Source organism: Montipora capricornis, chromosome 14, assembly GCF_036669925.1.
Source record: "Montipora capricornis isolate CH-2021 chromosome 14, ASM3666992v2, whole genome shotgun sequence".
Classification (NCBI taxonomy): domain Eukaryota; kingdom Metazoa; phylum Cnidaria; class Anthozoa; order Scleractinia; family Acroporidae; genus Montipora; species Montipora capricornis.
The window spans coordinates 8,128,259-8,140,758 of record NC_090896.1 but is presented as its reverse complement, the minus strand read 5'-3'; the positions used below and the strand labels follow the sequence as shown (position 1 = coordinate 8,140,758).

General features: G+C 41.3%; 1 protein-coding gene across 1 annotated transcript in view; it reads right to left on the bottom strand.

The window, feature by feature from the left end:
• Positions 1-237: 237 nt before the first annotated feature.
• Positions 238-12,500, bottom strand: part of LOC138031340 (neurogenic locus notch homolog protein 1-like) — a 94,697-nt gene continuing 82,434 nt past the window's right edge. Inside the window, exons 40-43 of the mRNA XM_068879047.1 lie at positions 9,209-9,361; positions 7,425-7,726; positions 5,951-6,158; positions 238-4,525 (exon numbers count right to left, since the gene is read on the bottom strand). Coding sequence (XP_068735148.1) covers positions 2,145-4,525; positions 5,951-6,158; positions 7,425-7,726; positions 9,209-9,361 — 3,044 coding nt within the window. The 3' untranslated portion in view covers positions 238-2,144. The remainder of the gene's footprint in view (positions 4,526-5,950; positions 6,159-7,424; positions 7,727-9,208; positions 9,362-12,500) is intronic.

Below are 12,500 nucleotides of genomic sequence, written 5' to 3'. Positions count from 1 at the left end.
CAAAATTCGATTTGAATACGCTACGTGAGAATATTGTTGAATAAGGAAAGAAAAAGTTGCGGATTAAAAAATATCCGGATAAGTGTGGACGAGGCCTTATTAATATGTTATATATAAAGAATTCTAATGAGGAGTGCACGTGACGCATTCTCGGTAACCTGATAGGCTATTTCGTTCATGAATTATTAATGCCTTTTGAATTTAGGTAAAAAAAACCGGTTACACAAATTTCGTTATTAAAAAAATTTATTAGCAAAAGGTTAGTTTGAATTATAACACGTCACAAGTTTATTAAAATGGTAATTAGATAAAATGGCCTTAACAATTTATCCATTAAGATGAGAAACTGAACAGAATCAAATTATCTTCATTTTCAAATGTTAAAGTTTATTAACTATTCCGGTTATATTTAAAAACAAGGTCATTTTGTGTTAACACGTTAGAGCAACGTAAAAAAAAAATGAATTAAATGTTCATTGACCCATTCATTGTGTAATATTTACAGTTTCCTTCAGGTTAAATAGCCCACAGACCATTTCACAGTTGTGTGCTTAGTTACCTGGCCCATGAATGAAAGTGAGGCTGGAGTTGACCTTGCTTTGATAGAAACGTCTATACAAATTCCAAGTAATTAGCATGAGAACAACATCGTTAAGACGAGAAAAGCAAGGAGCTCTGTATCATAACTTGGTCAACTCCAGCCTCATTTGCATTTAAAAGCCAGGTAAATAACCACATAACTTAACTTGTTCCAGGGTGTTGTGACCTCAAAAAAACACGAACGAAGAGAGCCCCTGGTAATGTGATTAAGTATCTTCAACTATTGCTTCTCAAAACCGAAAAAAAACCTTCCTAAAAGCGAAAGCAGTTCTTGCAGAAACTAACTCGCAGAGTGCACTAGATTTAAACGCCTTACCCTTTAATATAAATGAAAGAAAAGTCTTGAAAATATGCACCTTAATACAACTCTTTACTGACATTTCTTGGAAACAAACTGTTTGAACCGTGGTGCGTATGTTATGATAGTACTGAAATGGCAGCCGCTTATTACTTTAATGAAAGGCCTTGCCTAAAAACCGCAAAATATTTTCTTTTATTATATGACTAGCTCCGTGAGCGGGCAAGATGAACCAAATCGCGCGATGTGATTGGCTACCCGAGCGGGCAAGATTGAGCGATACTGCCCGCTCGGGATTTCTCGCTTGGTCCCGAAAGATCAAAGATCATTTTTTTTGGTGTTTTATCTCATATAATAAATCATTTATTGACCAATGTTATGGAATGATTTATTGAGCAATGTTATTGACCAATGTTTATGGACCTCGTCTCGGTCCATAAACAGGCAAAAAAAGAACTTGGCCAATATCCAGCCATCTTGACCTCAAGTTTGGTCACTAACCCATATATTTTGGATACTGTTAAGAAGACATTGCGTGACTCTTGCGTGACGCAAGGTTATTGCGCGCGCACTCGCAGACGTTTTTAAAAAGAACGATGACGTGTGCAACTTTTTTGGAGATACTTTTGTGGCTATAGTTTTATCGCAGTATTTGCTGTTTGTTCATCGAGTTTTCCGTTTTCCAAGCAGCCAGCTTTCCGTTTCCCTTGAGATTAGATACAATTGCACGAGACGAACGAGTTCATATCAGCTCTTTTTGCCATTTGCTTCAACTCTCTGGTTTTCAAAATAGTGGTTTTGGCAATTTCTTTTTCTAACCAGATTAATTTCTATCATTTTCCTTGTCTCAGATTCATTATAATGTAAAACTAAAGGGTAAAGATAGCAAACTGTGTTTCAAATTTTTAAATTTGTACCCACACTGAGTATGCAGAGTCTACTACCTGATGTAAGCTAATCCTAACCGTAACCAGGCAGCTTAAATCGAGAACTAGGCTCCAGTCCCCCCGGTCAACGTACCGTTTTGAACACGGTGACTTCTGAACTCCAGCTACCTTACTGATTGAGCGAACACCCTTAAAGAGTCCAGGTACTTCCGTATCAAGTCAGTTTCCTCACTTGAATCTTGTATTCTTTCAGTATCCTATGTAGCAATGCTTTGTTTGTGTTAAATTACATGAATTTTGAACCCCTCCACTGACACACGTCTTCAATTTGGTTTTTCTCTTACGACACAGCTTGGAGTTTACATGCGTTCACCCTCTCGTTTTTTCTTCTTTTTCCGCTTTCCGTACCTTGAACTGACTATATCACTTAGTACCCTCGAAAGATATCGCTGAGTACCCGATTGAGTGTTAAGCGACGGCAGTTGTTGTAGCAAGTTATAAAGTTGATACGGTACTGTCTGTATGTATATTGGTCGATTAAAGAGTCCTTTGGTTAATTGTGACCTTCTGTCTCCTACGGAAATTTGCTTGTTAGCTTGTGTTTCGGTGTTAACTTTCTGTGCTATATTAGGTGATATTAACTGAGGTGTTAACAATGGTGAGTACGTCATTTGTTGCATACCGGTCCAGAGATGATTTCCCCACAAAGGCGTTTGGGCTTGCTGTTGTCCGCTAAGCTGATTGGCTAGCGTCTCTGTAACTATTCCTGGTGCAAGAGGCACTTTAGATGAACCCACAATAAGTCTGTAAGTTGGTCTGTCCTGTGAAGTCTGATAAAGTTGTTTGGATGTTGCATATGGGACGATTTTGGGTTGAAACTGTCCAGCTTGTGTCAAAATTACTTTTCCGTTTGTTTGTCCTTTTGCAGTTGGGTTTCCTGTTATCGTCGTTAGTCCTTGGTTACCATTTAAACCCAAAGTGGAAATCTGTTGTCTCAATTTCCCCCAAAAGTTTCCTGTCTGTTTAGTGTCGCCTACGTTGGCCACTTTTACAAGAGGTTTGGTAATTGTTCTAGGATAATAATAGTAGTACATTAATACCTTGGGTGTCGGCTTCCTTGGAGCAAGTGGCAACTTTGCAGCGAAACCAGAAGTTGGCTGATACTGCAGCAAGTTTGCACCATTAGCTTGCAGACGTAAAGGACTAGATGACTGGCTTGGGGGTAATGATATTGGAGAGACTTGATTTTTCCAAACAGACCATGGCCATGATTTCTGGCCATATATAAAATGTGGGCTGAAAGGCGAAACCTTCTTTGGTGGGATTCCATAAGGCAGATTTTGTACATGGAATGGGAGAGCAGCTTTTGGATTTCCCAAGGCTGAAGGTGTCTGAACTCGCTGCTGTGCATTTTGATGACTAAAAGGCCTTGGGATGTAGTTTCCGCCGAATGGTCGAACAGGGGAAGTGTCGTGTCTTATATTTGCTGATGTTTGATATGGCGCCTGTTCTTTAACTTGAGGTCTTAGAACGTTCACTTGGGGCTTTTGGCTGGTCTCTTCCAACATGGCCATCTTGTATTCTAACGACTTCTGCTGACTTTCTTGTTGTTGTTGTTGTTGTTGTTGTTGTTGTTGTTGATTTGAAGATTTGCTATTTGGGAGCTGGAGGGGTTGAACTGAGCTAACTTGCTGTGCCTGTACGAGAGGCTTTTGTTTCAAGTACGAAGGTTCTTGCACAAAACTCACTGTTCTGTTTTGAACTTGAAGGGGATTCTTTTGCCTCAAGACAGCTAATGGAGATATGCGTAAAGGTGCTGCAGAGAAAAAAGGCTTGACGGAGACTTCTTGAAGAACTTTGTCTACATTTCTCGATGGAATATGCCACACAATTGGACTTTGGATCTGTCCATACCCTCTCACCTTATTTGAAAAGAGATTTGGCTGGACAAGTTCAGGTACTTCATTTTGAGTTTGGGTTAAAAGTTCTCCTGGTGCAGCAGATGTATGAAATTGTTGATATTGTCCAATTACATTTTGTCCCAAAGGGATTCTTTGGACTCCAATAGTATTCCCCTGTTGTCTGCCAGCTGGAGTGTCATGCCGAAGAGAAGCTTGTAGCGGAGATGGAGCAAACAAGCCGAATTGGCGATTTTGACTAAATGGTCGAACAAGGGATGCTTGCTCTAAAGCTGGCTGAACGATACCAGGTCTACGGATCGGCTGGAATGATTGCCTATCTGATGGCGAACCGGGCCTAAGCAATGCTTGAGCGGGGACAGCTGTGGCTGCTTTAGGTTGATGATTAGTCCACCAATTGAAAGGCGATGCTTGTGATACCCTATTGGAGATAACCGTCGGCAATTTAGTCGACGGGTATGGTGCAGGTCTGTTGGGCAATGGTGATTTGGATTGTTGTGATGGTAATCCATACATCTGAGTTGGCTGATGCACAGCTGATACCGACTGATGGACCACTGATGGATGGGATGAAGCGTGATCGTCGCTAGTCAGGCTGGCAAGTATCTGCTGCAAATTGCTGGCGATAAAGTCTTCGGAAAGAGGTGGTTTCATCGGCCTTTGATTCGCTGGAGCCGCGGTATGAATAACCTGACTGATAGCAGGACGGGGAGCGAGTATACTATTTACTTGATTATTCCTTTGCCCAATGATAGGCCGAGTCATAAAACGGGCAGAGCCTCTCGTCTCCGAGGACTCATCTGTCACTTTTTTTGCATTTTCTAGAAAAAAAGATAACAAAAGGCAAGAAATTCAAAATCTTATTAACAAGGTGGAAACAAAGCAATATGATAAGTCACTGGCGAAGTGCTTACGCTGAAGAAATCAGCTTTTAAACTCGAAGATGCACCATAAAAGGCGTGGTACCTTAGGCTCATGCGGAAGATTTGTCAATCAGGCGCGGTCGCATACAGAGTTCTAGGATAAATAGTGGAATAAAAAATCCCCTAATGGAAATTTGTCCGTAATACGTCATGGGATATTACCGGTCGCTCTTTTTTAATGCCTTGTCCCTTTTTTCGTGTTGGAAATATCTTTTAGGGCAAAGTTAATAGAGGGGAGTGGTTATGAAACCCGACAAATTTCTTTGTTGTAGGTTTTTGCTCTCTTTCAGTTTTTGGCCTTGACCGTGCACAAAACACAATAGTTGTTTATTCCGTACTGAGGAACTAACCAATAGAAACGCCTTGGTTACATAATTCATGCTTAAGACGCGGACAGCAACCGGAAGAGAACATTTCGAATGCCAGGATAGCGCTGTCGCCCATATTTTTACACTCAAAAAAAGGGAGTCGAGAAACCGTTCGGTGACGGGAGTCTTATGTTAAATGTTGCTAAATAATGCCCATTGCGATGGACATGGATATGACAGGCATTTCATCCATCGCGGATCTCAACGATCCGCGCCCCAGTGTGCACATTTTCACGTGATAAAGAATAATCGTGCGTGAGACGTCGCTATTCAATTGGCTAGCAACCAATGGCCGTGTTTTCACGACAGCCGTTATCTCGCTTAACATTCCCGAGAGTGGCTTGTTTGTAGAGTTCGTTAGACTACTTTAAAAAGATAAGTGTTTTCACGGGTAAGATTAAATGAGGAGAGAGCACGTGCCAATACAATAATAAAAGTAGAGCGCCTGTTGTATTTCCACCTGATTTGGTGGCTTAAGTTTAATGAGCATTCTACTAAAATTTGCCGACTCGCTTAATTTTAAGCGAGTTGGGACAGGAACTGTTTTGACGGAAGTTTCGGTTGTCACTTGCTAAGTGACCTGAAAAACAGCTCGTCAAAACACGGCCATTTCCCATTTGAACGAAGAATTCTCCAATACTAGTAACACATGAATTGCAGCTGTTACTCGTTAGCCGTATCGTTTCGATAATGGAGACTTCTGGTTTGGGTCACTAGTTTAAAATTGTTCATCAACAACGAGATCAATCTTTGCTTTAGTATATACCACACAAACCAAAACGGTAAGAGGTAAATCGTTCTTGCTGATCACTGCCGCGTCAAGCTTTGTTTATAGAGGGGATCCCCTATTAACTATGGCGTCGACCAGTCAGAATGCCCCAAAGAGCAATCTTCACTTGTGTGGTACATACCAAAGAAACAAACGGAAAAAAGAAAGAATATCAAAGATACTTACTGAAATAGACACGACAGTGTCTCATTAAAACAAGAACTTCCAAGCGAGGCAGTTCGCAAGGAAATATATAGAACTCATCGATCATTCCTCGCAGCAGCCGACTTCCAAATGGGTGTGCATGACGGCCTATCCCAGCCTTGCCTCCCCAGTCAAGAGACAATAAGCCACGTCCACTCGTCTCCTGATTTAAATCTCCATTGACAAAAACCTTCAAGGAAAAGAAACACGCATTTCTTACATAAGTTATTTATTGGTCTTGGTATGTTAGGGAATGACAATAGCTACGGGTCAATAGCCCATTCGGCTTCGCCTCATGGGTTATTGACCCGTAGCTCTTGCGGGCTACGGGTCTAATCGTTAATTATCAAGTAATACATAATAATAAAGAAATTTTCATAAACTATCAAATTTTACTCAGCTTTATAGTTATAAACTCTGCAAAACGTTTTGTTGTGGACATGTCTAGATCATAATTCTTAGCTGTGTTCAATAATATGGTAGTTCCACCGCTGATAAGGTGTTTCTGTTTAAAATCTAATTACTAAGTGAACTTGATCGTCCGGGTGAAAATGACGAACCCATCCTCTACCGCTGAAATGACTATTATCGACAATTCCTTAGTTACTCTGAATTGACCATTATCGTCAATTTAGGTCGTTTAGCGCTTGATAGGGATTATGGGAAATGAATATCTATTTTTAAACTCCGAACACTAAATAAATGCCTAAACTCGCTGAACTCGAACCTGGGAATGTTCAATTAATAACCCTTTCACTTCACCACTAGAATACCGCATCGCTAACTGACAGAATACTTTTTGTTTTTTAATATATCAATATATTTTTTCTTCCGAATGCCGCTGTAAACGTGTATTATCACCGACTAAGAAACAAGTTTAAAAAGGAAAAAATGCCGGTTACCAAACCTGAAGAGAAAGCTAACCATTTTAAAATCAAGTACTAGACTTAACCACTATTCAGCAGTGATTTTATATACACTAATTAGCGTTGATAAATACTCGGTGCAATTGTTAGTCAGTTGGTCTTCAGTTGTTAAGTGGATAAAACAGTTCCTTCACATTGGGTACTCCAGGCTCAAATCCCGTCCAGGGATTCAACTTTTACTTTTTTCTTTTCATCTCCTACCACAAGTCCTGGGACAGAGTAATCTAAATTGACGATAACAGTCATTCCATGGAAAATTACGAATTGTCGATAATCGTCATTTCAGAGGTAGAGGATATGTTGAAATGACTGGCGTTTTGACAACCTGAGCGGAAGTCATCATCGGAGTTAATTTCAGCGGAAGTCGTCATCGGAGTCAAGTGATAACTTCCGCTTTGGTTGTCGAAACGTCAGTTAATGCCACCTAAAACAGTCAGGACTACTCTCACAAGGACGATCGCACTTCACTTGTTTATTATATGACACCTGGGCTCAAACCATTTTACGAGTCTAGAAATCTCATCACTTACTCTAGCTCGTTGCATTTTAGCACTATACGTGGCAGTAAGCTGAGTCCAGATCGCCTCTTTCACCACAGGACGCGTGAGAAGACTGAAAATGGTGTCGTGGTTCTCATTTCTGTGAAACCAGCGAACTTTTCCGTTATCAATTTCAAAGTGATACTGGCCATCTCTATGCCTCGAATGACTTCCCACTGTATCAAATATGGACTGGATGCCTTTATTGGTATCCAGTTTAATCCACGTTGATATGGTGATACCCTCCCTTGGAATTTTACCAAAGTGAGCTCCATCTAGTAAGACGTCTCCACCTACCAACAAAGTGAAATCATTAAAGTGCCCCTGTGTTAACTAAACACTAAGTTTTAAGCCTTGAGTTCAAAAAGACACCTGTTTATTTCAACTAGAATTTTCCAATTTAATGATCCACCATTACTAACTTCAAGATCTCGACAGAGCTGGATCGAGGAGAATATGACGTCTAAGGTTCACTAGTTTAAGAATGGGGGCAGCACGCAGCTATTACAACGGCTCTCGGGATTGGTTCAGAAAACAATCACGGACCAAAACAAAAAACCAATCAACGATGGACCCTAAACCTAAAAACAATAGAGCTGCGTCCTAAAGGGATCCAATGAAATTAGAGGTTATAAAGAGCTGCGTTTTATCTCTAAGAATGCAATGTGTGCGTACGCCGCATAATTAATGTGCAGCACGGGAGTTTTGGGCTTTCAGGATTTTAAACTGGCGCTTTGCATATACAATAAGCTGCATTCACACACTGAAATTTTAAGCTAGTGAGCCTTTGACGTCACATTTCCCTGGATCCAGCCCTCTGAGGTCCCATCGGTCAGTTTTGAACGTGAGTAATGGCGAACCATGAAATCCAAAACAGTCACTCAAAGTAAACGGCCTTTGGATAAAAATGAAAGCTCAGAATTTTGACAGTCAGATGTTAAGCAAACACACTTTCAAAATCTGAAAAAAAAGGAAGTGATTTTGTTGATCACAGGGCACCTTAAGAAATTGGGGTTAAAAGTCTGTTTTTCCCTGGTCACTCTTCACTAAAACGGAAGTAGGTACGACAAAAAATCAAAAACAAAAGTTGTTCGGACGCTTACGCCAGGATGGGCCTGAAAACCTCTCGGACGTCATAAACTAAGCGTAACTGTCAAAGTCCCCACTCGGCCTACGGCCTCGTCGGCTAAGTATCGGGCGATATTCCGCGCGATTTCGCAGAATAATTGTTAAATAGGGAGATTTAGCAACGACAACGGCGACGGCAACGAGAACGTCACAAATGTGCATATTTAGTGACAAAAACAATAGCTTTGCATGCCCTGCAAGTGCGTTTTTTTTTTGTCCATTTCATTGCCGTCGTCAGCACAACAACAAGGTGAAATGATCAAATTTGAGGTTTTATGGAGGACGTCCGCAGTTGGAGATAAATTTTCATTTTCTCCCCTAAAATTAGCATGACTCATATCGGTTTCATTCTTGAGGGCCTGCTACACTATTGTCACGTTTAAAAGCTTGGAATCGTCGCGAAGTGATTACAATGACGGCAAGTTATGTTTTGAGATGACGTTCTCGTTGCCGTTCCCTTCGTCGTTGCTAAAGATATCTAATAGAAGAAATACTCCGCGTGAACTGGTTCCTGAAAAGGTGTAATAACTGTATTAAAGTGCTAAATGTGCCTTATTTAGGCACATTTATCCCTGCCTTGGAATAGAGTTATCACATCTTTCAGGAACCAGCCCCAGGTCTATATCAGTCTGTGCCTTAAAACGTACCAAGTAAATTGACGGCGTTACCACATTTCCCAGCATGTGGGGCAATTTGAGCGCCATTTACTATTATAGCGTTGTTTTCACTTCCGGAGTCATCTTGCAATGTACCTTGGGTGAATTTGTCAAAACTCAGGTGGACGGACGGCGGACAAAAGGCTTAAAAAGAGGATCAAAAATAAATAAGCAAATAAAACAAGCAAATACGGCGATAAGGGTGACAGTATCAGGTGTAAATGAGTAAGAGAGCAGTGCTCGGTAAAGTAAAACTTCACACACTGTTGTAACATGTCAAGCGATGATAAAAATGTAATAAAAAATGGAGGTCACCGTGCTCGTTTGCATGGTACGACGCTAACGAATACGGCTATTTAAGCCACTTTGACAATAATTGCACCCACAGCGATAGACAAACTTAGCTCGATTTTATAAATGCAATGTATAACGCAGAGCCTGGTGTCATTCTATGGTTAATTCACGTACGTACCTGAAAAATGTATTTGAATGCCTTTGTGAGTTAAAGGCCGGGACACATTAGGCGATACGTCGCTGCGACACGTCGCGAAATAAGCGAAAGCAGCGATGTCGCACCGTGTGTACACTTCCGGCAAGTCGCTGCGACAATGTATAAATGAACCAATGAGAGAGCGTCATATGGTCAGCCATATTGAATTAGAACACTAGTTCACATTCCCCTTCATACAAGATCACTGCGTTTGCACCGAACAGGCGTCGTGTAGCAGCGACTTGTTTTGCAAGAAGTACACACGGAGCAACTTCTCGCAGAGACCTGTCGCTGCGACTTGTCGCCTAGTGTGTCCCGGCCTTAATACCACTCCAAAATAGATGTAACTTGAGTGTGGGCTGTTCGACTCGTAATGGTTCCTTCCGTACAATTTTATGAAATTGCCAATAAACTGGGCATAGATATTGGTTAATTTTTTTAACCATTCACATCTCGAACGCCCTAGAACTCCCCCCCCCATCGACGAGTAAAATCGCCTGGCGTTAGAGTAAGTATGGGTTATTGACCAAGCGTGAGGTCAAGATGGCTGGATATTGGCCAAGTTCTTTTTTTGCGTTTTTATGGACCGAGACGAAGTCGAGGTCAATAAACACGCAAAAAAAGAACGAGGCCAATATCCAGCCATCTTGACCAAACAAGTTTGGTCAATAAAGGATTTATTATATGACTTAAAACACCAAAAAACGATCTTTGATCTTGCGGGACCAAGCGAGAAATCCCGAGAAATCGCTCCATCTTGCCCGCTCGGGTAGCCAATCAGAGCGCGCGATTTGGTTCATCTTGCCCGCTCACGGAGCTAGTCATATAATAATATGTACTTATTGACTGAGTGGGAGAGCCGGACGGGAAAATATTTGGCCCGAGGTCATGGCGTACGGACCGAGCGCAGCGAGACCGAGGGCCAAATATTTTCCTGTGCGGCCCGACCTAAACTCAGTCAATAAGCATTTTATCATATGGGCCCTTTACAATATTTATTAGCACTAAGAAGCTGGAGTTAGGGCAAAATTAAAAAAAAAAAAATCTGCACAGAAAACTTATCTAATCTGCTATTTGCATTTGCTTTTCTGGCTGTAAATTACTTGGAAGTTTAAAAGCGACGAAATCTTCTAAAATCGCATCGCGCTGAGCAGTACGTGTTCCTAGCAGGGCCGTACGGCTTTTTCCGGCCCTGCTCGCGCTAATGCGTACGGCCCTCACACGGGGATTTTCCCAATAGTTTTGGAATGAAAGCAAGCGCGGGGCCGTACGGGCCATATGATAAAATCTATTAGTATCACCCAACTAGTGGACTAATGCAAATCCTGCATTTTGATTGGCTACGCTACTAGAGGACTATTAGTAATAGTCCTCGAGTAGCGAACAGGGTGACGCTTTCTTTCATTTAATTCCCAATTAAACATTTCTTTAACTTGCATTTGCTAACTTTATTATTGCCTTTTCTGTCCGACGAGTTGGGTGATACTAAAACAATTAGACCCTTCGCTCTCTAGGGCCACGGGTCAATAGCCCATTCGGCGTCGCCTCATGGGCTACTGACCCGTAGCCCTTGCGGGCTACGGGTCTAATTGTTAATTAAGTGTCACTCTGAGGGGTCAATGGGTTAATGGGGAAATAGTTTTTGACTGAGTTTAAATACTCCATGAAAACAAAGTTCATGAAAAATGGGGGTTACTGTACTCGTACAGGGGAAAATAGCCATTCCTTGACGGATTAAGCTTGGTGACAATGAAAATCCGCCATTGTATCAATGTGCACGAGCTCAGTAATGTGCGCGCCAATGACCCAAGAAATTATGCGCAGTAGGGTTGCGCAATGAAAACCAGGCAAACTTTTAAACAACATAAAAGAAATACAGCGAAAGGAAAGAGAAGCATGAATGGACACAAATGGACAAGAATAAAACAGATTGCATTTGGGTAATCTTGAGTCAGACCAACGATTTTCAAGTTTACGGCAAATCGCCGGGATAAAGGTCGTTTCTTGCCAAGAATCATGTAACAAGAATTTTATCAGTAAAGGATTCCACATTACCATTGTCTAGTTTTGAACTCGTGACGAGCTTAAGATTTCCCCTAAACACCCTAAAATAACGTGACATAGGCCCTTTAATTTACGGCGACTACCATAATACTCTGAACGGCTACAATTTTAAGGCCAATTTACCGATGGCCTTTTTTATTGCAAAGAGAGGAAAGAAGTCTGAATAACGAAACATTAGGCCATTTCCGAGTTCACGTTTGCCTCCTCTTCAAAGCGAGTCTTAAGTGCGAAGTTTTTGTGATAGTAATAGCCCATTTCCGAGTTGCTGCATGCCTCAGTTTCAAAGCGAGTCCTGGCGCACAACCATTCAAATGGAAACGAGTTGCGTATTTTTATGCAAATCAAACTCATTTCCCTTACAATAGTTGAGCACCAAGACTCAATTCGAAACCGAGACAAACAGCAACTCGGAAATGGCCCATTAGTTCTACTTTACAAATGAATGAAAACTAATTTTCATAAGAAACACTTCGCACTTGGACTCGCTTTAAAGAGGAGGCAGACATGAACACGGAAATGGCCTATTTGACAAGCACAATTCTCTAGCTGGTCAGACGAAGCCACATCTCTGTTATATCTCTGCCCATTAAACATTTGGCTCCTTTTGTTCTCGTTATTCGTCGATCTCGATCATGTTAAAAACAAGCGCAAATTGTATAGCGTAGTTCGAAGGATAGTCTCCTTCGCAGCCAATTTGCCAGTATCAAAAATACCATAATAGTCTTTGTT